General features: G+C 38.6%; 3 protein-coding genes and 4 pseudogenes across 3 annotated transcripts; 1 reads left to right on the forward strand and 6 right to left on the reverse strand.

Annotated features, from left to right (window-relative positions):
• Positions 1-2059: 2059 nt before the first annotated feature.
• LOC120175677 lies at positions 2060-5363 on the reverse strand (annotated as a pseudogene).
• LOC120175478 lies at positions 4060-5175 on the reverse strand (annotated as a pseudogene).
• A 3026-nt stretch (positions 5364-8389) lies between the features above and the next one.
• Positions 8390-13348, reverse strand: LOC120175479 (annotated as a pseudogene).
• A 379-nt stretch (positions 13349-13727) lies between these two features.
• On the reverse strand, positions 13728-15088 carry LOC120175480. Its single transcript, XM_039182106.1, has 3 exons — positions 14905-15088; positions 14374-14804; positions 13728-14120 (listed from the first exon to the last, which is right to left on the reverse strand). The coding sequence occupies exons 1-3, from the start codon at positions 15086-15088 to the stop codon at positions 13728-13730; spliced, it is 1008 nt and encodes a 335-aa protein (XP_039038037.1).
• A 280-nt stretch (positions 15089-15368) lies between these two features.
• LOC120175481 lies at positions 15369-16723 on the reverse strand. Its single transcript, XM_039182107.1, has 2 exons — positions 16575-16723; positions 15369-16521 (listed from the first exon to the last, which is right to left on the reverse strand). Exons 1-2 carry the CDS (start codon positions 16721-16723, stop codon positions 15369-15371), a joined length of 1302 nt encoding a protein of 433 aa, XP_039038038.1.
• Positions 16724-20625: 3902 nt separating this feature from the next.
• LOC120175359 (rop guanine nucleotide exchange factor 1-like) lies at positions 20626-23463 on the forward strand. Its single transcript, XM_039181992.1, has 5 exons — positions 20626-21137; positions 21296-21412; positions 21486-22024; positions 22105-22458; positions 22753-23463. Exons 1-5 carry the CDS (start codon positions 20867-20869, stop codon positions 23185-23187), a joined length of 1716 nt encoding a protein of 571 aa, XP_039037923.1. The 5' UTR covers positions 20626-20866; the 3' UTR covers positions 23188-23463.
• A 61-nt stretch (positions 23464-23524) lies between these two features.
• Positions 23525-24981, reverse strand: LOC120175360 (annotated as a pseudogene).
• Between the last annotated feature and the right edge of the window lie 242 nt (positions 24982-25223).

Below are 25223 nucleotides of genomic sequence, written 5' to 3' on the forward strand. Positions count from 1 at the left end.
TGAAACTTGTTTATCGCATACAGCATTTACCTCTTGAACTTTCTCTTCATGTTTGGGATAGTGTAAGATAACAATAATACACAATAGCCATTTAAAACATTACAAAAGAACAAAGTTTATTGATGATTTTCATGCAAGGAGTTTGACCTTAGGCAGAAAATGTCTCAAGGGATGTGAATAGTCAACAGTTTTGGGATCTCTTCCGGTTTGTGGTTATGGGCAAATATCATGACAATTCAATACTAAGGATCGAGGAAAACGACCTACGTCCCATAAAATGTAGGCCTCTGGTTGTGTTTCCTCCCTGATTAGTGCTAATAAAACCCATATAATTTTCTTTACAGACTACACATATTGTTTCCGATGGGAAGATAATGGAAGGCAAATGATTGGAACAAAAGGCATGCAGGTACCACCCTCACCTTTGTCAAATTTGAAATAGTTTTATCTGATCATTAACAACCACCAAACGCGGAGAAGTTATTGCTAGGGTCGTAAATTAAAACGAAATTAATGTTTTAAAAAATGAAACTCATATCATTTGAGAATAACATTTATACTTCAAACCATTTACATTTACATTTACAAATAAATCCTCATGTTTGGAATCAATATACATATATATATATATATATATATATTTCAATTCTAAACAAAGCAAACTATAGATTTCCAATAAGCTCCACTACATTCTGCTGAATTCATCGAACAATATCTAGGTATACTAAGAAATAGGGAATGCAATATGACCAGATGCATACACTCTCCATGCGTTTTAAGTTTAATTTACTCTTTCGAGGAAACAAGATACAAACTTGGCATTACAATATATAACAAATTAGGTTAATTTCACCAGAAATCAAACAAAGAACATTTAACTCAATAAACGTCAGAATTAAAGGTCATACCAATTTAACAAAAGTTAACAGAAAGAAAAAAAATTAAAACTGCAAAAACATGATAAATTGCAGAAAATACAAAGACCCAGTGTCTAAGGTGCTTCATTTAACACAAATTAATCAACTTTTCGGGACATGGGTTCTGCAAAAATTCAAGGAACGATACCCATTGAGTCAGAATGCATAATCAGCAGAAAAAATCGAAATATTCATGAAAGGTATCAAAGTTGATCATATTCAAAACCCAAGATTACCTAAAAAATAAAAATAAGGAAATGAATCGCGGCGAAAGAAAACTAGAAGAAAACATTGAATCAAAATAAAGGCAGACAAACATTTACCTTAGCTCATTTAAACTCGGAGAAGTAGAGAAAAATAAGAGCGAAAGATCGGTATTAGGAGCAAGGGAACTTTTGCCTCTAACGAAGTAGTTTTATTTACCGTTTAGACCTTTCGAACATTTTAATTTTAGTTTCCAGGGGAATATTACATTGTGGCACCCTAATCTATTGGATATTTCTATTTCCCCTAATTAAGAAAACTATATAATCTCGCTATTGCCTTTCTTGGGGTGTGTGGCATATTGGATATAACAGATTGAGTAGCAAGAACTTACAATTCCTTGCATAAGTATTCATGTTTGATTCATGTGAATCACAGCTCAAGAATTCAATATGGACGTTCCTGCAGTAGCACGTAGTGCTCTGATGATCTCTTCCTGTATAGGAAACCGGTTTTCGTCTTCTCGGAGAACTGGAGAAACAAAGAAGATGAACAGCTTGGACGGATTCGATCCTTGCTGATAAGGAAGTAGAGGGTAGCTCCGTGTTTCCAAAGATACTTAAACATGCATAGTCTCCGAGGGCTGAGACACCTCAAGGGATGCAACAATGGAGAACGTTAGGTAGCTACTAATTTTAGTAAAAACTGAAGGCTTACATGTTCACCACCACCAATGGATACATCCTTCATACTTTCTTTGACGGTCGGCCTCTCTGTCGGGTTGCGGCAGGCGTATTTTTGTCGGCCTCTCAATGTCCCTAACCTCATCAGGATCCAGATCAGAGAAATTTTGGGAAAGAACTTGTTGATGGCATGTCACTAAAATTGAAATCAATTTAAATATTCGGGTTAAATTATTTTAAATTAGGATTGAATCATAGAATAGATGAGTATTGAATGTGTTATATACATATCACTAAAACACCAGAAGTTACATCACAAATTAGTCAGATGTAAACATTTATGGAAAAAGTTTCCATTAACAAAACCACAAATGGCTTCGCAAAGCTCGAAAGCTGTAAAAACACGGGTCCTGGTCCTCTTAGTCTTAGCCTAGATCTAACTGAACAATAAGGAGATACACAACAAGTGATTTAGCCGCTAGAATTCAAGATGTTGGCATAATTGTGAGATTCTGGAACCAGGGACTGTACAACTGAGCCAGAACTGATCCTGTGTCCAGTCGCTAAGCATTTTGGGCATTTGAAGCTCTGGTAATTCTCACTGCCTAATGGAAGTTGCAGAGATACAGAAGATAGTACTCTCTTGTCTGATATTTTCTCTTCTTCCATTGCTTCTTCGATTTCTCTTGAAGATTTGGGTGCCGCCATTGATGTCACCAAAGCCTCTTTTGGGCTGCAAAATGAATTTGTTTCCATGGATGATGACAGAGGAGAAGATGATGGAGATGTGTGGTGTTCTTCATTAACTTCAACTCTTCCTCCTTGCTGCCCTTTGCTCAAGAACTTTCAATGATGTTGCCTTCCTGTACACCTTGCACAACACTACATCCTGCCCAATATCCATATGCTTTTATCAGAAAGTCTGGTATGAAATAATTAATGAAAAATTAAGTATCGGAGTCAAAAGTCAAGTCTTTTTAGTTACTAATGAGTTCATAGGTGTAATTATGCTTCCAGTCCCTGTACTCTTTGAAAGTTTGAAATTGATTCCTACTAGTATACCTTGGGCAAGGAGCAACCATCAGGGAGACGGTACTCGTTCATCACCCAATCAGTCTTGCTTCCTCGTGGAGCTCTCCTTTATAGAACACGAGAGTCTTTTTCAGGCCAATAACGTGCTTTGGTTCGGATAAACTCACGATTTTCCGATCGGAGCCGGTGGCTTCCAGAACCCATTCTTGGTAGTCCATTAGGCCTCCCACCACTTCCATGCTTCCTATCTCTCGGCACAAAGAAATACCATTCCCTCTCTCCGATCTTCGACAACCCTATAAAGAAACATTGTTATTATTCGCCTATATATATATATATATATGTATGTATATACGTACCAGGCAAGTCCCAGGGATCGTGGCAATAGATGTTGAGGAATCCGATTACATCGTACTGGAACTTGGAGTCGTAAATCATGTTTTTGAGGTAAAATTGGAGGAGTTCTTCCTCTGTCGGATGGAACCGGAAGCCTGGAAGTTCAATCTTCGAGTTGTTATCATACTGGACTGCTGCTCATTGTGGTTGATTCTTACACTGATCCTATATATAATATAATACGAGAATGTAAGATGAAAACTTATGAAAAATGTTTGCTCAATGCAAAAGACAATGTTTGGTCCGTGAACATTTGCTTATTTATACATGTTTCGGACAGGGATAAACAGGAAGCATTTACCAAGTCATCAAGAAACTATTGGTCAAATTTTATGAAAGGTCCCTGTGCTATTTGATATTTTCTAATCCGTACTTTTTACATCGTCTATTTTCAATTCTAAAGGCATTTTTTCTCATGAATTCCATTAAATAATGTGACATATACATTTGCTACAAAACCAGAACTCAAAAATCTCCAAGAAACAATGTTGAAGAAGAAGTCAAAAGTAGTAATACATTACAAACCTGAAAGCAAGAACCACAGCCAGCTCCTTGTTTGTAAAGGGAAGAGACACCAGCTGCAAGACTTCTACCGCTAAGATTAATGCCAAGGAACCATATCCGCAAGCTCCAGCTGCAAGTAATCAAACCCCGAAAACAAATGTTACCCACCAAATTTTCACAAAACCATGATCTGGGTCTTTGCCAGTTTTGATTTTAAAGTGAGAAAACGAGTCTAGGTTCTCATCTCCAGTTGCCACCATCACAAGGGAGCAACTTCTTGTGCAATATCAGTGATTGAACTCCGGAATCATAAACACTCCAGTTTTCCCAGCTGGGAGCACACTCTTTGTCCAAATCCCTTCCCAACGTACCAGATGTTACCACAAATCTTAACTGCAATGCACCATCTGGGACTCTGCTTGTATCCCAAACTGCCCCATAGTTCCTACTCATGAAACTCAAGTTCGAAGACCACACCTAAGCTACATCAATGGCAACAACCTCTGTTTGACTACCTTGGTACAACAATTTGATTGCCAGGTAATGAGGCTTTTGGCTTGATTCTTCTACTCTAACAGCTAGTTTCTGGTTTTTTGTACTACATGGTATCCTGTTTTCACATATTCATCAGCTGAACATTGTTTATTGGGTTACAGAAAAGGAATTTAATGAAAGATATTGGACCGTTGTAGCCATTAATGAGCCTGTAGCCTGTAGGGTGTCTTACAATATGTTAACTGGGTCCATACAGAGCTTGACTTTTTTATGTGGTGGTTGGAACAAATCATCGTAGGGTAATTTTTTCCATTATTTAATGTTGAATGAAGCTACCTTTACATTCCACGTCCACAATCCCAAGTTTCAAAACTTCTCGGGCCATGCCCTGGTTAGCCAAGGCCATGAAAGCTCTGCTGTAAGAACAAAGTCAGTTTGGTTATTGCGACTGAGATCAGTTAGTGTCACCTTAGTCCCTCTACTGCTGCACAGTTTTGGATCCTTGCATCTTATCTGCAAAACAAAAACATGTTACAAAACCAAAACTCAAATCTCCAAGACACAATGTTAAAGAAGAAGTCAACAGTAGTGATACAAACCTGAAAGCAAGCACCACAACCAGCTCCTTGTTTGTATAGGGAAGAAACACCAGCTGCAAGCGTCCACCTCCAAGACTTAATGCCAATGAACCATAACCACAAGCACCAGCTGCAAATAATCAAACAAGAAAAACAAACGTTACCCACGAAATTTTTCAGAAAACTATGATTTGAGTCTTTTCCAGTTTTGATTTTAAAACTGAGAAAACGAGTCTGGGTTATCATAGTTACATGAAAGTGGAGAGTCTGAGGAGAAATAAGCAGAGCCTTGGATTGGTGTACGCATCGATCACAGGCAGTAGCAGAAGAAAGGAGAACGAAAAGTAACCAAAGCGAGTGAGCCATTTTTGGTTTGTGCAAGAAAGATGGGGTTTTCAGTGTATTTATAGGTGAAGATCAGTGTGGACTACAGTTCAGCATTTCCGGAAAACCATGGATTGGTATTTTTTTTTATACTTTGAATATTGTTTGCTAAGGCTTACATAAGAAAGAGACGGGAATTGTGCTTAAACGCGGAGGGACCAGAAAAGTGGACGAAAGTAAATGGATATTTGTCACCGACTCTTTGCCTATGTCTGAACAGCTGTCTCTGTAGCTGTAGTAAGAACTTAAAGACCGAAAAAAGATTGAAATTTGTCACTTTTAAAGTCATTACTTTTAATGAGATGAACTTGATAAATTATTAAATTGTTCTCAGCTCAGTGCCGCAAACTTACACCCATTTGTTCCCTGTTTTTAAAAAACCATAAATCCGAGTATAGAAATAATGAATTGGATCCACTATCTGCCGACTTTTGACCATCCAATATATTAAGAAAACGTGTGCCTCTTGCATTATATAATGCGGACACAACTTGTGCTTTATCTAGCGGCCTGAAGCTTGATACTTTATCCATCCCCCTTTCGGGTCACAGTCAAGCAATCCTGTCCCTTAAATTTTGTAGCAATGGATATGGGATTTGACTAACAGCAAGTGCTGTCCATGGCCGAAAGCTTATTGGGTTTTTGCTTCATCTTTAGGCAATAAAACCTGCCAACTACCAACCGAGAGGGTGCTGACAAACAAAAATAAAGGGAAAGTTGGTGCCTAATAATAGTAGGATCACCATGAATGGGATGACATGATTTATCAGAAAAGGGATTTAAAAATAAAGAAATGTGTTTTATCCGGCCGCCCGACACCTAACTGAGACCCGTCACATGAGAACTCTTTACTCCTTGCCCAAGGATACCTCGTGAGTCAACCTTTTGATAGGCGAGAATACATCTTGTTTGACAGAATCTGTCTGCAATCTGTCCTCATCAGTCGCCACCATATCATGTGAGTTTCATTCATGTATCCTTTTATCTGATACATGAAATACAAAAAGAGATCTTATGATCTCTAAAATTAAAGTGAATAAAACATGGGGAAAGGGAATATGATGAAGATATTGGACCGTATAGCCATTAATGAGCCGTTGGGGGTCCCATTGTAGGTTGATTCAAGCAGGGATTGACATTTTTTTTATTATTTCAATGACACGGGCCACACGGGTGGGTGTCCCATTTGCGACAATTCTAAGGAGAAAGCTTCTTGCTTGGAGCCTTGGAGTGATTAGGTTCGTCCTCCTTTCATTGCTCCTGCTAAACCGGATATTAAGAACGCTCCTGGGTTGTGGTTGGAGACTAGGATCAAGAGAGAGTTCCTTGGCATAAATTGGTTTGGTTTCCGCTTCATGTGCCAAAGCATGCTATTATTGTCTGGTTGGTCATTTCGGGGAGGCTTAATACAAGAGACAGGCTCATTCAAATGGACATGATGGTGGATGAGTCATGTATCCTTTGTGGTGGTGCTGCCGAGACAAGGAATCACCTATTTTTTGGCTGTTCTTCTCAAAGGCTATTCGGAGGAAGGTCCTGGCTACCTGTGGCTTGCAAAGGCCTATGGGTGGGTGGGACTTTGGGCTATAGTGGGCTGTTAAGAAGCTGAAATGTAAGTCCTCTACATCATCCTCAAGCTTGCCTCGAATGCTCTCATTTATTTCGTTTAGCTTGAGAGGAATGGAAAGATTTGGTAATCATGTGAGCAGTGGTGATGATTTTTTTGAGTTTTTTTTTGGGAAATTGTTAGAATTAAGGCTGATGGTAAATATATAGATAGAAATGATGGGGTAAATTCTTCTCTCTGTATAGTTTGGGGTATACTTGAGTTAGCTCCTGTTTTTTTGTATGGTGCTCTGTTCCTACTCGTGGAATTCCAGTAGTAAGACCCAACCTGCAAATCATAATTAACATAACGAAAAACACATTAAACACTAATGAAAACAAGAGTTATATAAGCAAATAAGCATATAGTTTTAGGCTAGCCTCAGTCAATGGCTACAATCTCAGTCTGACCGCCTTGATAAAGCAATTTAATTTGCAGGTAATATGGCCTCTGGCTTGGTTCTTCAACCCTAACAGACAAGTTAGGTTTTCATACACAAGGTATCCTTTTGTATTCCACGTCCACGATCCCTTGTTTGTAAACGTCTCAGGCCATGCCATCGTTAGGCATGTCTAGTAAAGCAAAGAAACCAAGAACAAAGTCGGTTCGGTTGTCGTAATTGTGATCGATTAGTGTCACGTTAGCCCCTCTACTGCTTCAGAGTTTTGGATCCTTACATCTTATCTGCAAAAACCATGTTGGTTAACAATCAAGAAACATAAGAAATGTTTTCAAAAAGTGGTTATACAAAATACCTGAAAAGCACCACAACCAGCCTCCTTTGTAAAGGAAGAAACACCAGCTGCAAGGTTTCCACCGCTGAGGCTTATTGCGAAGGAACCGTATAAGCTCCGGCTGCAAATTTCAAACGCAGAAAACAAGTTTTACCCACTGAATCTTACGCAAAAACTATGATGAAGATCATGAAACTCGGCAGATTATTATATGTAAGTGCAGAGACTGAAGTGGCGAAAGAAGCCTTGGATTGGTGCACGCATCGATCACAAGCAGTAGCTGAAGAAAGGAGAAGGAACAGCAACCGAACCAAGTGAGTCATTTCTTCTTTGTTTAGTTGCAAATGTGAATGAGATACGAGTAGCAAAGAGAGATTTTTATACATTAAGGTTAGTATGAACAATAAGTTAAGCATTTCCAGAAAACCATGGGATTTGAAAACATGTGCTAGGTTTATATGAGGAAAGAGCCTCTAGTTGTTGAATAAGAACATGAAGACTTGTGTAGTTTTAAATAGGTTTAAATATGTAGGAGCTCCTTGATTTTTTGAAATTTTAAAATTTAGTTCCAATCCTTTAATTTGGAGACATTGAGTTGTGGATCGCCACATCAACACATGTAATGGTAAACGAAGGAAAACATTGGTCAGAGGGTCACATTGAATTTGTTTTATGAGTTGGAGGACATAAAAGAAAAATAATACGATGTTCATATTGATTTTTTTAAAGTACACAGCTTGGGGTGCTTTTTGCTAAGAAAAACTAAATAACTTTTAGCATTCAATGTTTATAGTTTGTCAATCCGGTCCTTACCTTTTAACTGCTCGGCGGCAACTTTAGTGAATCAGCATCCACATCAGGACTCAACCAGCACCCTGGAATGGAATGTTCGAAAGAAAAAGTCGAGAAAAGTCGTGACGACACTTTACTAGAGTAGCACATTTACCTGATTTGTGATGTTCCTGCTTCAAATGCTTTGTTGCAATCATTAATGCTTTAAATACTGCTGCTTTTGTACGCAAATCAGCAACTTCATTTCTCGACGTTCGTAACTCCTCTAAGAGTTTTCTACTCTAGGAGTCACTTCTTCAGCTTTCACCTGCAAAACAATGCTAAATAACATCAAAATCTCTAATGGTGGTTAAAGGAAAATGTTTCAAGGATGAAATAGTTATCGTGTTTCCGGATGGGCATTAATCTTTCACAATGAAGCATGTTGGGAGAAGGTTTCAAGTTATAACCACAACTCACCTTGAGCATCGAGCATAGGTTCTTCATTTGTGATTCCCTGACATTGATATTCGATAAATGCTTCGCCGGCAACAGCTTCTATACATCTGACCCCAGATGCAATCCCTCGCTCGGAGATTATTTTGAACACATGTATTTCGGACGTATGACGCGGGTCCCACCCAAGCTCCATGGATACACCAGGAACTTCCACGACTTACCTACTGTATTATAAAATTAGGAAGAACTATATCTATTAGCAAGTACAAAGCCTGTAAACATCCAAGTTCTAGCTGGACATTTCATGGTACTAAAGAAATGGCTAGGGTATATGGGTGCAATCTTGTCAAAAGATGAACTGAAAATGATTCATAGACGAGCTAAACGATGCATGCATAAACTGCGTTGGTATTCTGAAGAATGACACATACCTGCTTGCCATATTTCTCCCGAACATTGCAATGGCACCAGCTTCTTTTGCATCCTTAAGAGGCATCACCTTTGTTTTAAGAAATGTTGAAGCCTCGATCCAATCATTGATCAGTCGTTCAATCTCTTCAAGCTCAGTCAGCAAGGGCATGGCCATAGTTGAAATCAAACCTGAGCCGATCAAAAGCCACTAACGAACCAGCTTGTGATATTTCCTGGCTAATTAATTTCTTAAGTGCTGATTGTAGCAAATGAGTAGCAGTATGATGGACCTGAAAGAAGAAAAGAAGAAAAACAACTTATGATAGTTTATGTTAGATGATATGGGTAATTGTCCTTATGACATTGAAAGTCACATAGCCATAGGGAAATTTGTTTAATTCTCTCTCTCTCTCTCTCTCTCTCTCTCTCTCTCTCTATATATATATATATATATATATATATATATATATTTTTGCAAAAGAAAGACCTAGGCCACAATTAAAAGCCGGTACGCTGCTGCAGTTTTGCATCCACGGCAGCTTGCACTTCTCTGCCAACTTCCAGAATTCCTTCTTTGATAGTCCCCTTATGAACAAATAGGTCACCTAGGGATTTTTGGACATCCTTAATCTCCACAACAGCTGTATGTTGCTTTTCACTTCCAGTAACATATAGAACGCCATGGTCTCCAATTTGACCACTGGATTCCGCATAAAATGGTGTTCTGTTCAACAAGACCTCTACATCATTTTCTTCGGAAACCTGTATCACTGGACTCCCATTCACCATGAGGCTTTCTACTACTGCTTGAGTGGAAAGGGTGTCATATCCAACAAATTCAGTTTCGTTTATAGTATCCGTAAGATTAGCACCATCTTCAACTGCAAGTTTAACAACATTATGTGCAGCCCGAGATAGGCACCTTTGGTTTTCCATCTCTATATCAAAACCATCCATATCTACAGTAACGCCTTGTTCTTCAGCGATTTCTGTGGTTAACTCCACCGGAAATCCGAAAGTGTCGTACCAAAGAAATGCATCTTTTCTAGATAAGCAAGGCACGGTCCCACTTTTATTGGCGTTTGATAATGCATCCACTAACATCTTTCCGAGTAAAGTTTCTCCTCCCTCTAGAGTTTGAACGAAATTAAGCTCTTCCTTCTTCAGCTCCTCAAGGACGCTTTAATCTTAACATCTGAATCAATATGGTTGCTTAATTCTATTACTTTTCGGCAATTATAGGTAAAAATGCTCCTGCAGCCCCTTTATTCCAAGGGGCCTGCCAGCTCGAGCAACCCTTCTGATAAGCCGTCGAACCACGTAACCTCTACCAATATTTGATGGCAAAACACCATCCGATATGAGACATACTATAGCCCGTAGATGATCTCCAACAATCTGTAAGCATCTGTAAGCAACAGAAAATTTTAAAAACTGAGATATAATTATAAACAAAGAAACTTTTTTTGCAACAATATCTTAAATCTAACAAAGGTTGTTACAAGCAAACCGAAAACTTTACCTTTAATTTCACTTTGTTTGCTCATCTGCCGAGGGATACGAGATATTAGCCATTGTCGATGCCTTTTCTATGATTGGATAAATCAAGTCGGTCTCATAGTTGTTTGGAACCTGCAAAAAAAAGAATGAGAAAAAAGCTTATTTTAATTTTCAAAGCATATAACCTCACAAATGATGCTAATGAGGTATAACTTCGGTGAAATATGATTTTAGTTGGACATGAGAAGAAAAGAAAGAGATCATAAATACCTTCTGAATAATACGAGCCAAACGCTCCAAGCCAAGGCCAGTATCTATGTTCTTTTGCTTTAAAGGCTCGAGTGTTCCATCATCCTTTTTATTGTATTCCATGAATACAAGATTGTAGAACTCTATAAATCTCGTATCATCCCCGAGATCCTGCATATGACTCACCCAGGTTAAGGGAAACAAAAGAACCGGAACGAGTAACCTTACCAATGGCTGACAGAACCTTAATAACCACCTTCCTAAATGAAAGAAATAAAAAGAATTGTCTGGAGTAAGTACCAACCGCATCAGCAGTTCCCCTCTCAGGATGAAAATCATAATAAATTTCAGAGCATGGACCACAGGGACCAGTAGCACCACACATCCAAAAGTTGTCGTCTTCACCCATTCTTTTTATACATTCAATGGGAACGCCAACCTGATGAAATATTATATCATCAAAACCATTTAACATAACATGTAAAATATCATAGTCCAATCCATCCAAAGTTAAAGTTGTAGCTTCTAGAACACCAGGCACGATGGAAGAGACACGTTGATACATGTACGACAGGAACATTCATAAAAGAAAAACTCTAACAAGTGCCTAATGCATCCTGGATTACCTCGTTGTGCCAGATTTCAAAAGCTTCGTCATCATCCTCGTACACACTTATCCATAATCTTTCAGGTAGCAACCCAAATCTGTAAGCACAAGCAACTTTCATCTTCATATGGAAGAAACTGAATGTGTGATAAGGAACGACCATCCTTGAGAAAACCAATGAATAGATCGACCTATCTTAAATTTGCATCCAAAAGGGAATACTATATCCGTGCTTACCCCTTGGTGGAAAGCTCCCATGACCATTTGATTGCTTCCTTCTTAATGTAATCTCCGAAGGAAAAATTCCCAAGCATTCCAAAAAATGTATGATTTCTTGATGTTCTGCCGACATTCTCCACGTCGTTTGTGCGTATATACCTTTGTGCAGTAGTAGCACGAGGTACTTGTCTGAGAATCTGAATATAAAGAGATAGTTTCGTCACATCAAGGTAAAACAATCAAAATAATGCCAATTTAAAGTTTTATCCCGTTTGACGAGAGATATTAGCAAATCTCAAAATGGATTCATTAAGGATCTTATCCATTACCTTCCCAAGGAATATTGGCTTGAAGGGAAGCATTCCTGCAATTGTCAGTAGAACTGTTGGGTCATCTGGCACAAGGGAAGCACTAGGAATAATCTTGTGACCACGAGAAGCATAAAAATCAAGAAACCACTGACGAATAGAATCTCCGCTGATAAAAGAATCCTTTGATTCATCCTCCGTCAATTCCTCAGTTACACGCTGTACCGATGCTGAAAATTCACATGGTAACGAACATATCCACTGATAAAGAAAGCTAAAGCATGACTAAAAGTACACATAATTGACTAAAGCAGTCTGATCTAATTCTCGATCTATTGCTCTTAGCTCCTCTCAAAGAACAATTTCTGCACACCAAGATGCCAGGAGAGAAACGCGTTAAGGTTCTTGTATGAAAGCCTGCATTTACTCGAACACAAAATATCTAGGAATTAATGCATAACCCTAAAAGATATTCTGCCTAACTAGGGAAAAAGAAAACCAGTGGAAGATTAAAATTAAATATGCAAATGTAGATTTCAAGAAATTAAACAAATATAATTGCAAAGACTACGTAAATACTCGAAAACAATGACTCCAGTTGTACTTATTTAGAGGAAGAAGAGACAATGATGACCCGAAATCAACTGAAACATGATAAGACAGGTTCAAAGAGCATTCAAACAGAAAACTCATATGATCGAAAGAGCTCAAAAAACTTAAATTCCAGAAGAAGAAAAATCTGGGAATGCATAGAATGAATCAATCTTTCCCCATCTTGAAAGTGTTATCTCCCTGCTTCCCAAGCGAAATCAAGGACCCAGGAACAAACACCTTGTGAGCTAAAAAAACCTTAAAGCTAACTTGAACTAAATAGAAAACACTTCCACCATTCAAATAACAACAGTTTTCACTCAATAACTAAAACTACAGCTTAAATTTGAAGAATTTGCATTTAAAAAAACTAAAACTTAGTGTTCTGTTTTCTTATCATGAACCATAAAGAGAACAAGAATGTAGAAGATGAATTTACAAATTAAAGAAGAGAGAGCAACGATTAACTATATCAATCACTTGGGTCTTGTCCAAAGAAGTTGTACTTCATCAATAAACATTTTTGAATAATGAAGAACAGTGAGAAAGGACGAGAAAAAGAAGGAAACTTTTGCTTACCAGTTGAAGTGGAGAAACTGTAATTAGAGAGGGGATGGGAAGGTGGCCTTGGAATCAACATGGTGGAGTCGGGAATATGAAGGAGAGATTGGCGTCCATGAACGAGGTTCAGGGATGCCATTTTTTTTTTTAATAAATTCCTCATATTATTATCCAAAAAGTAGTAGAACTCAACAATACAATGCCCAAAAACAGCACCCACCTCCTAGGAGGAGTTAATTCCCCAAACTAAACAAATATCCCTGTTAACTACGCTACTCTTTATGGCTATACGAATAGATTTCATCCTAACAATCTCTTTAATACAATTCACAATATTATCAACACCTCTGTTGTTACCCTTAAATTGCCTATGATTTCCTTATTCCCATATACATATGCATACCAGGCTATTCTAAATATAAAAATAAGAAAAGTTTTGCCCTTAAATCTAGAGATCGCCCATCTTAATTCCTCATCCCAGCTTCCCACTGTTCTGTCAACATTACACAGTCGAGTGATTATCCCCCAAGCAACTTTCGAATAAGTCTGTCAGCCGTAGGTAATATGTTAAGGATAGCCATCCAAGCAATGAGAGAGTGCTTGAGAATATGCATAGGGAACCAAACAACCTTGTGCCATTCCACCTTCACTGTCATCCCCCTAATCTCCTGCCACAGCCAATGAGCATTAACCTTCCCCCAGTCTGCAATCCCCGAGAATAGAGGTCGCACTTCCTCTCTAACCTTCAAGATTTTACGTATGCTCCAATTGAAAGATGGTTTACTTTCAACAGAACAGAGATCAACCCCTTTAAAAACGTAAAATCTCACCCAAGCAACCCAAAGTGACATCTCTGCCATAAGAAGCTCTTTAACCAGTAGCAACATGCAGGCCTTGTTCCAGCATGTTAACTGTTTTAGGCCTAAGCCCCCCCTCAGATTTAGGTGAGCATATGCATTCCCAACTCACTCGAGCTCCCTTAGCTGGAATGTCACCTTCTTTCCAAAAAAACCTTGCACAGAGCTGATTCACCCTTCTAATCACAACTTTGGGTAGGATAAGTTGTCTACACCAAAAGTTGGTAATGCTCAGTAACACAGATTTCACTAGCTGCAATCTACCTGCATAGCTCAACCATCTGTTAGATCAGAGCCCTATTTTTACCTTGATTTTCTCCACCAGACTAACACAATCTTTCTCAGTTAGCTTCCTAGGCACAAGGGGGACCCCAAGGTACCTAACAGGTAAACAACCTAGTTTAAATCCAGTAACCTCATGCACGAGAGTCCTCATATCATCATTAGCACCCGCAATAAAGATTTCAGTCTTTGAAGCATTTAGTCTCAACCCTGACATCTCATAAAATTTTTCCAAAACACAACTCACCCCAATTATTGAGTCTACATTACCTTTACAAAATATGAGCAAATCGTCTGCAAAGCATAAGTGTGTTAAATTCACTCTTTTGTACTTAGGGTGGTACTGGAAAAAATTTTCAAAAGCAGCCACATCCAAGAGTTTGGAGAGCACATTTATGGCCATTACAAACAAGTATGGGGATAGGGGATCCCCCCTGCCTGATACCTCTTCTACCTCTAAAAAATCCCACTAGACTTCCATTTAATACAATAGAAAATCTAGAGTTCATCACACAAGCTTCAATCCACCTCATAAATTATTCAGGTAGCCCTAAACCTTTCAAAACAGCAAGAAGGAACTTCCAGTTTAAGGAGTCAAATGCTTTCTGTAAGTCAGCTTTAATTACACACCTAGGTGAGATGGAACCCCTACCATAACCTCTAACAATCTCTTGAGCCAAGAGGGTGTTATCTTCAATTTTCCTTCCCCTCACAAAGGCTGACTGGTTAGGAGCTATCATCTTGGGGAAATAATTGATCAGTCAGCTCACTAGGATCTTTGTAACTGTTTTATAAAACACTGAGCAACAAGATATAGGCCTAAAATCCATGGCTCTACAAGAGTTGGGCTGCTTAGGAACTAAAGCAACAGCAGTAGAATTAAAAGCATGTAACATTCTAGAGGTTTCAAAAAAAATACCTCACAGCAGCCACAAAATCAACTCCCACAATGTCCCAGGCAGATTGAAAAAACCCAGCTGTGTACCCATCAGGGCCCGGGGCCTTATCCTTGCCTTAACTTCAAATGGCCACCCTGATTTCATCACTTGTGACAACCTTAACCAGATCAACCTTTGCATTTGCTGGCAAGGCATAGCCCAACAAGTCTCTCAGGAATAGGTCAAAGCACCCTTGCACATTACCATTCACAGTGCCAATCTGCCTTGTGAAGTAATTCACTAATTCATCAGCCATTGAATCAAAGGTATCCAGCTTATTACCCCTCTCATCAATCAACACTCTTATAGTATTCCTTTTCCTTTTAACTGCAACTTGGGAGTGGAAAAATTTAGTGCATTGGTCTCCATCAAGCAGCCAATCAACTTTTTCTTTCTGTTGGTAAAATAGTCTTTCTGCTTTTTCTAAATCCATGAGCTCAAAGTATATTTGCCTCTCTTCAGCCAAATCACCTGGGTTTCCACCAGTTAAAGTCATAATCTGTTTTCTCTCTAACTGTTCTCTCTTCTCAGCAACTTTCCCAGAGATGTTAGAATAACACCTTTTATTGAAAGCTCTAAACTCAACCTTCAACCTCTTCATTTTGCAAAATAAAGCTTGCATAGGGTCACCCTGCACAACCTCAACCCAAGACTTCCCAACAACCTCCTTGAAGTCAGGATGTAATGCCCAAAAGTTGAAATACTTAAAAGGCTTAGGCCTTGAAGCAAGGCTCTCATGAGAGTACCAAGTGACAGCCAAGCTATGATCAGAAACTCCAGGGGCTTGAAATTCCACATGGGAGTTAGAGAAGCCCTCACACCAATGATCATTCACTAACACTCTATCCAGTTTCCTAGCCAGAAACCCCACTCCATGCTTATTTGACCAGGTAAAGACAGGTTCAAAGAAAGGGTGGTCCACTAACCTCAAATTAGTCATACAATTTTGTAAGTCCTCCATATATGAGGATAGGTGCCCATCCTCAAAGCTAGAACTTTCCAAAGCTTCAGCAGTAACATTAAAATCTCCCTCAACAATCCAAATATTACTACCTACCAAATCATTAACCTCATAAAGCTGATTCCACAGTTCTTTCCTTATAGCTCCACTATTACTGCCATACACAGCAGAAATATAGACATTTCTGCCACCCAAATTACCTTGAATTGTAATAGATTGATCAGCCACTTTCAAAACAGAAAATTGTAGATTCTTCTTCCAAAGAATCCATATCCTGCTATTATCATGCAATTATAATTCCAACAGTAGTTCCAATTAGAAGTAAACTGTGCAATGACGTCTTGAGCTTTATTCTCCCTTATTCTGGTTTCAAACAAACAGAGAATTTCCACTTGCAACTTCTCTACACGATCCATAACATTTTTTTGCTTTTTGGGATGGTTAAATCCCCTTACATTCCAGAAAATCACAGTCATGAGACAGAAAGATTTACTACACCTCTCACTTGCTCACCAGTCCTCTTGATTTTATCCAAGGAGTCTTTCTTTTTGGTTTTCATTTTTAGCAATATGTTTGCTACACCCTGAGAAGCAAGCCTAGGCTTCCTCCCCACGCCCTCAACCTCTTCCAATATAGACCCCAAGACCTCAAACTTATTGACAGAACCAATACCAGATGATCCATTTACTTTCTCACCTTTTTTGCCCTTACCTCTTCTATCAAGAGGCAATGAAATGTCAACTTTAGAGAGCATACTACTACCAGCCTTATCCTCAGTACTCCCCATTTTTAAATTCAACCCAACAGCTGGCTGTTCCTTAATGGACACCTCACTAACCCCTATATTATCCACCATTTTATCAGCATTCAGATGTGATGCAGGGTTAGGAGGCAAAGAAGCATTAGCCTTAGAATTCACAGAGCCATTAGCCTTATCCTCTACAATACTCAGCTCCACATTATTCACAACAACAACAGAGCTTTGCCCAACATTCAGAGCTTGTTCCTCAACCTCAACCACTGGCAATCCCATATCAATTCCCTCTTTCTCTCGAATCAAACCGCCCAAACTAGTTCCAGATGCCTTATCCTTAACTCTTAATTCCCTCTTTCCTTCACCACCACCAGCATTGCAAGTCTTATCCGAATGCCCGAATATCCTACATTTTGAACAGCTTGTAGGGAACCAGGGAATGACCACCTTCACAGTGCAAACTGTTCCATCTTGCAGCTTAACTTCAATTAACTGAGGCAACCGAGCACCAGCCTCAACTTCAACACAGACATTGGCAAATTCCAACCATTCCTTAGAAGCTGTAACTGAGTCCATGTACAAAGGAACACCAAGGGCACTAGCAATATAACTAATCCCTTTTCTGGAAAACAGCTCTAATGGAACATTGAAAAGCTGAATCCACACAGGCATCCTTTCCAGATTAAAATCGAGACACTTCAGGTTAGGTTCCCACTTTCTCAACACCAACGACTTGTGCTGGAAGTGCCAGGGACTATTCTCAAGGACCCAGTCTCGACTAGCACCATTTAAAAAGGAGAAAACGTAAAGATTAGAACCAGCAATGCTCACCTTAGTTGTTAATTTCCCCCACACTATTTCCACCAGCTTCTGCAAGGAACCAAAATTGGGCGCCGATCCAATAAATTGTCCCACTAATGAGAACTTCCACTCTGAAACCCCTTCCTCAAACACCGTCTTCGGATGAACCACCGTCAAGGAACCCTCATGACACTCCGGGGGAAAGAAATCTAGCGACTGTTCCTCAGCACCCGCGAATAACCTCTGCCAATCCATAGCTCAAACAGTCACCAGGAATACATCGCGAGCCAAACGCACAGTCCAAATCAGCAAGAACCAGGAAAGAAACCCTAAAACCCAAGCATAATAGACCATCTATCGAGAGAGAGAAACGATTTTTCCTATTTTTAGGGATGCCATTTTGTGTGGTAAAATCATATGTTTTCTTTCGTTTTTTTTGAAGTGGTCGTTTTAATACGTTGCTCTAACCATGACAGCTGCAAAGATGTGAGTGGATAAAGATAAGCCTTTGTCAAACAACCACCTAATTTTTTCTTATTTATTTGCCTTTTCAGACTAAAATTATATATAAAATATAAATAAATCACCTTGGAGGAAAATAAGAGAAGAAATTGGGAGACAAAAGTTATAAAATGGTACTTTAACTATATAGTGGTATTTTGTTGAGTCTCTTATTATTATAAGTTATAAAATAATCACCTAACTATTCATTATATTTTAAATTCATCATTTTCTGTTAAAAAATTGATGATATTCTCAACTGAATGTCAACCTACTGACTGTGATATGATAAAATATGATCCTAGAATCTCAAACACATATTCTATCTCACTTATCATGTTAACGTCCAGCTTTGACAACTGTCAATTTTTAACGAAAAAGGACATGTTTGAAACATAATAAATCGTCGAGTGGTCATATTGTAACTTTAATAGTTGAGTGACTTAATAAAGCAACATTCTATAATTGAATGACTATTTTATAACTTTTAATAATTGAGAGACTTAATAAAGTATTACCCTATAGTCGAGAGACTTTTAATATTCGAGTGACTATTTTTTAACTCGTGTATTTTTTAAGTTGTGAGTTCAACACTTATTAGAAGTAAAATTCTCTTTCCCGATATTATTCAAAAAAAAATTAAAATAAATTTTATAATTAATAAGATCGACTTAAATTCGGATTAAGGTAAAAACTTTGTAACACAAAATAATAATATAATTATCATTTATATCGTTAATAATAATTATTTAATGTCCGTCTTTCTATATTTTATTGTTTAATTAGTTTTTTAGTTTTCTAAATACAGTGAAATGAAGACATGTTTGGGCTTAAAAACGTGTGGTGGACTTACCGTAATGTATCTTAATCCAATGGTCTTTGAGCCTTCATGAGTTAATGTATCATAATTGTCTTGTTTCATTGCATGTCATAGTATGGATAAATCTCGTATTTACCTCATAATAATAATAAAAATAGTATCAATAAATCTAATATTTTTAATTTCTGTAAATTCTGAATGTAAAAATTTATTTTTAATGTTTGAATCTATATATTTCAACGCATATCAACCATTTTAAAACTTTTATCTATTAAAATTATCTCAGTGGTTAAAGAGATAATTATTATCACTAGATTAAACTTAACGGTCCGTCATAATTGGATTCATTTTGAATCACAAAATAAAACGTTAAACATCCAACTAGAACAAAATAAACATTAGACACTAAATTAAAAAAATAACATAAATTAAACACATTTTATATATTTAAACCTTTTTTTTTCAATCATCAATACATCACATCGATATAGTTTCATAAATGTCTTTACCTTTCATATTCGAAATGTGTAGTATCCGACCAGCCGACCTATGATGTTTCTCTACGCCTCATCTTAAATTCTCGATCACGTGAATCAAACTCCACATCTATAAATTATATGTGTTCTCGTTATTATTATTACGTCCAGTAATTAAATAGTTATAAATGAGGTATCCGATCCCTAAGAGACATGTAATTTCATCTTATGTTAATTTTTTTTATCTCAAGATTTTATTTTGATTAATTTAAATCAATTTATGTTGTACATCAAATTTTGATGAGTGATTTTATTAACGAAGATTTTTTATATACAAAAAAACTCGAACTCACAACTTACTTAAATAATAACAAAAATATTTATCACTTAAATAAACCAAATTGATATTACACCTATGTTATTAATCATACTAATTTGTGTTCATATATGAGACGTCAGCCATATCCCACATCGATTGTGGTATGTATCTTCTGCACGATGTCAGCCTTTAAGCAACTAAAGATTCTTTTCCATTCCCCGCATCCCAACCGTTAAATAATAATTTACAACTCTCACTACTTTTAGCGGTTCAGATTCCATATTAAATAGACCAAGATGGAATCTTTAAATGTAAACTACGTGTTTATTATTTAAATTAGATCCGTTTTAATATTTAATTTTTTTTAAAAAATTATATCTAAAATTTAATTTTTATTTTATTTTAATATATCGCCATTAAAAATTTAGCTTTTGTTTTATTTTAGTACTTGAAAATTTATATACTAAAATGAATCAAAACTGATAGTTTAAGTACTAAACATGATTTTAATAACAGGTACTAAAATAAAATAAAAATTAAATATTAGATATGATTTTAAAAAAATTAAATGTTTAAGTACTAAAACGGATTAAAATTGATAGTTTAGATATTAATTGTTTAGTTTACCCAATCTTTAAGTCCAGTTAATTCCTTTAATCGATCGACGCTTATGGATGAGAGCACATATCATTGCAAGTACAAACGTCCGCTCCCTAACCCTTCACGTTCCCCGGCAAGAGAGTTAGCGGCCGTTTGGTCCCTTTCACACGCAAACAAAATTGGCGCCATGTCATCGACTCACCACGGGCTTATCTGATTTCTTCTTCTTCACTGCCACAACTGGTAAAGAGTAAAAACCCAACATTTCTCCTTCTTTCTTAGCAAATGTGCGGCTAAGGGTTTTTTTTCTTTCTTTCTTTTCAAAGCCGGTTCATTCTGTTAAACATCATGGCAAGTGAATATTCCGACGACGGATCCGGTCAGCAGAGCGAGCGGTGCGGGATCTACAGTATGAGCGCCGACGTCAGCGAGTCCGAGAGTTGCAGTAGCTTCTCGTGTCGGCGTCCCGACGGAGAAGGTTGTTCGAGTTCGATGACGTCATCCCCGAGGTTAATGGCTGCCGGAGGGTTCGGCTTTCAGGTGCCGGTGATTGGCGGGAGGGATGTCGTGATTTGGGACGATGATGAGAAGATTGAGAAGCATCACGCCGATTTGTCCGGTATTTCCGGTTTCTTCTTTCATTCTGCATTTCCCCCTATTAAAAGTAGAATAAAAGATTGCACCTTTCACTGCTTTTTGTTCCTATTATGTGCTGATTCTGGGTTTTGGATAATTAAGCATTCATCTGGGTTTTGTACCGTATTCAATGTTATATAGGAATTGAGATGATGAAGGAGAGATTTGCTAAGCTTCTTTTAGGAGAAGACATGTCGGGAGGTGGGAAAGGAGTGTGTACTGCACTCGCCATTTCAAATGCAATCACGAATCTCTCCGGTTAGTTCGATTTTTCTTACAATTCCTTATAGTATGTAAATATGTAAACGGCTTCTCTTCTTTGTAATGTCAGCTACCGTGTTTGGCGAGTTGTGGAGATTAAAGCCGTTAGCACCGCCGAAGAAGGCCATGTGGAGGAGGGAAATGGAGTGGCTCTTGTGCGTGAGCGATTCGATCGTTGAACTTGTACCATCGATTCAAAATTTCCCCGGAGGAGGCACTTATGAAGTCATGGTGCCAAGGCCAAGGTCGGATCTGTATATAAACCTCCCCGCCGTCAAGAAGCTCGATGAGATTTTGGTCACCATGCTCGACGGGTTTTGTGAGACGGAGTTTTGGTATGTTGATCGTGGGATAGTTGTGGGCGACGGTGGGGACTGTGTTGCTTATTCTTCATCTGTTTCTGGAGGGAGGCCCTCGATTAGGCAGGAAGAGAAGTGGTGGTTGCCATGTCCGAAAGTGCCGCCTAATGGTTTGTCGGAGGACGCGAGGAAGAAGTTGCAACAATGTAGGGATAGCACAAATCAAATACTGAAGGCAGCCATGGCGATTAATAACAGCGTGCTCGCCGAGATGGAGATACCTACTGCTTACTTGGAAACATTACCAAAGGTTAACATATTTTCCTTGTCACTTTGGCCTACTTTTTCTTACATTTGCTTGAAGGATTAACACATTTTCCTTGTCATCAGAATGGAAAATCTTGTCTGGGAGATATTATCTACCGCTACATAACAGCGGATTGTTTCTCGCCTGAATGTCTCCCCGGTTGCCTTGATCTGTCAACGGAACATCATGCTCTGGAAATAGTGAACAGGATCGAGGCAGCAGTACATGTTTGGAAGCAGAGAGACCAGAGGAAACACATGAATCGCATGAAAGGTAAGCACTCTTCATGGGGAGGAAAGGTCAGAAGCCTTATGTCCGACAGTGAAAAGAACAACTTTCTATCTCGAAGAGCCGAGACCCTCTTACAGAGCTTGAGGGTTCGGTTTCCTGGTCTTCCACAGACAGCATTGGATATGAACAAAATTCAATATAATAAGGTATTTTGAACCGGCATTTCTAGTTTTTGAACGTCATCGGAGAAATATTCTGACCTGTCTGCCTAACCATGTGGCCTAATAAATGGGATCTGGTAGCACCTTAGGAAGGATAGGACCAACTTAATGCTGCTTCCTTGTATCTTTTACCAATGTGTACCATCCATGATCTTGGGAGCACAGCATTTTCATGGGGGATAATGGGGCCTATATTGAGTGAATATACAAATAACGTTTATCTCGTTTCCACTGTCGCTAGATTTGAGGTTTGAGTCGACCTCGTTGTTTTAATTGCAGGACGTTGGCCAGTCAATTCTAGAAAGCTACTCAAGGGTGCTGGAGAGTTTGGCCTTCAACATTATGGCGAGGATAGATGATGTCTTATATGTTGATGATGCTATCAAGCACTGTGCTGCAGCAGAATCGAATTCCCTTTTCAGCAGGAGCGGCTTGAGAAGTCGTCCGATCCAGAGGCAAATGTCTCCCAGCCCCTTCTCAGTTCAGCACACCCCTAATGCCTCTCCTTTTGCGACACCAACCTTTTGTTCTTCAACTCCACTTTCCGGAAGTCCAGGAAGGGCAGCTTCCTCTTTGAAGAGAAATGGTTCTGAGGAAGAACCTGAATGGAAACACGAAACACCATATGCGCCGAGTTTGAGAAGTGTGGTCTATACAGGTGACCTCAGCGCAAAAAGAGTTTCGGAAAATGCTCTCGTAACACAGATTATATGAACAGCCGAAAAAGAAGTTAGTTTCATTGGGTGTTTGACAGGTTAAGAGGTATGGGCTAAATCTAGTATTGTATTTTCTTGCATATTTCTTCCAATGGTGAGTAACTAGAGACTGACCCGAGGACCGAGTTCGATGGTTCACACATGCATGACTATGATGAGTTCGGTAGACTAACTCGCGCTGAAATTCGTGTTATTTGATATGAAAACCCAAGAGCAATACAAACTAACTCGAACTAGTTTCAGCAAAGATCAAACAAAATAAAAGCAAACAAAATAAGAAAATTGCAGATGTTATTGATTCAATCCGAGGAACTTACTGATCTTGATTCCATCAAATATTAACCGAAACCTGATCTCCTACATCAGCTGGGATAACCAATTCTTCACAACTTGTCCTTTGGCTATAAAACAACCGATGTTCTTCCAATCAATTTTCATTGGACTCTTCATTCGAATCATCATCTCTTTGATCAAAATTTTCACAGGTGATTCTCCCCTAACACTGCTGTGCTTTCCAGATCCACAAACAATAGTAATTTGTGCAGGAATCACGCATTCTTCGACTTTAAACCTGCGTTTCATCTCCTCAATCCACAGCAACATTATCACATAAGCCGAACCGAGATGCATACCATGTAAGTCTAGTTTTAGCTCCAAATCAGTCCATTCCATTACCTCATCCAATACTGAAGAAGATTCAACCAATTCCTTTACCCGAAAATCTCAACCAGCTCCGCGAGCAAAACCGGAAATCTACCCTAGCCTCGAACCAAAGACATGATCACAGGACATGAATTCAAGACAGAATTGCAAGTCCTTACTGAGAAAGGAATTCCCAAAGCTTTCATTTTTTGCAGCCAATGAACTATCTCGGAAAGTTTCGTATAAGCCCCGTAAGACGAAAGAACCATATTCGAGCAAATAGTATCCACTTCAACCCTTCCTTCTCCATCTTGTTCGCCATTCTCTCCATATCTTCAAAAACATCCCATTTTCCCATACCCATACAAAACAAACCTAAACTCGAACAATGAAGGTTTAACCCCATTTTTTCTCATATCTTCAACCACATTCTCAGCCTCATCAGGCTGACCCATTTCACATAAACTACTAACCATTGATTTATAACCTTGGCGTTTGACATACACCGATGAAGAATTACGAACAAGTTCAGACAAGTAACAGTAAGCTTCATTAAACCCTTGCTTTGATTCATGTTTAGAACAAGATTCGATCAAATTGCAATAGAATTGAACAAGATCTCGCTCTCGAGACTTTAGCTTCGAAACGGCTTGAGAGATTAAAGCCTCGGATTCATCGTGCTTACCTTGTATATACAGCAGAGGAATTAACTCTGCAACTAACTTTGGGTTCCAAAGGTACCATGATGTTTCAGTTATCCTAGTATACAACTGTTAAAAAAACACGACCCCGTGTCAGAATTAAGGGGAAAAAGTGGTTTTTGCTGTCGTGGAGGAGCGTTCAAAGCAAGGGAACTTACGGGAAACGCGAGGTCGGAGAGGTGAGGGTGACAATTGCGGGGAGAGAGAAGATGAGACAGCGCGTTCAAAGCAATGGACTTTGGCGATGATGCTACGAATTTCTTTATCAACCGGTTAGTGGTTATTGGGTCGTCGACGTCGGCCGTGGACGCTAATGAAGAGAGGAAGCGGTGACCTTGCTTTGGTAGTGGCACTCCCCCGCTCTCACATTTGATTAACGGTGGCGTTGGCCGGAGGCGGTGGTGGTTCCATGGCGGGGGAATACTTAACGTTAAGCTTACTGCTATCATCTGATCCTCTCGAGTTCCTTGTCGTTGAAAGCTTCCTTCTTTGTAGCAAAATCTGACCGTTGAAAACACTACGTGTCAAAAATCACTAAACTCCAAAGCATCCGATTATACCTGTTGAAGCATTTCTTGGATTTCAATTAACGGTCTCTTACTCGTTAAAAAAAATTTGTTACTCAATCTGATGTTAGTTATGTTTATTAAAATTTTGTTCGATTCATATTTGTTAAAAAAACATATTGTTC

This window comes from Hibiscus syriacus, unplaced genomic scaffold (genome assembly GCF_006381635.1).
Source record: "Hibiscus syriacus cultivar Baekdansim isolate YM2019G1 unplaced genomic scaffold, ASM638163v2 tig00112206_pilon, whole genome shotgun sequence".
Lineage (NCBI taxonomy): Eukaryota > Viridiplantae > Streptophyta > Magnoliopsida > Malvales > Malvaceae > Hibiscus > Hibiscus syriacus.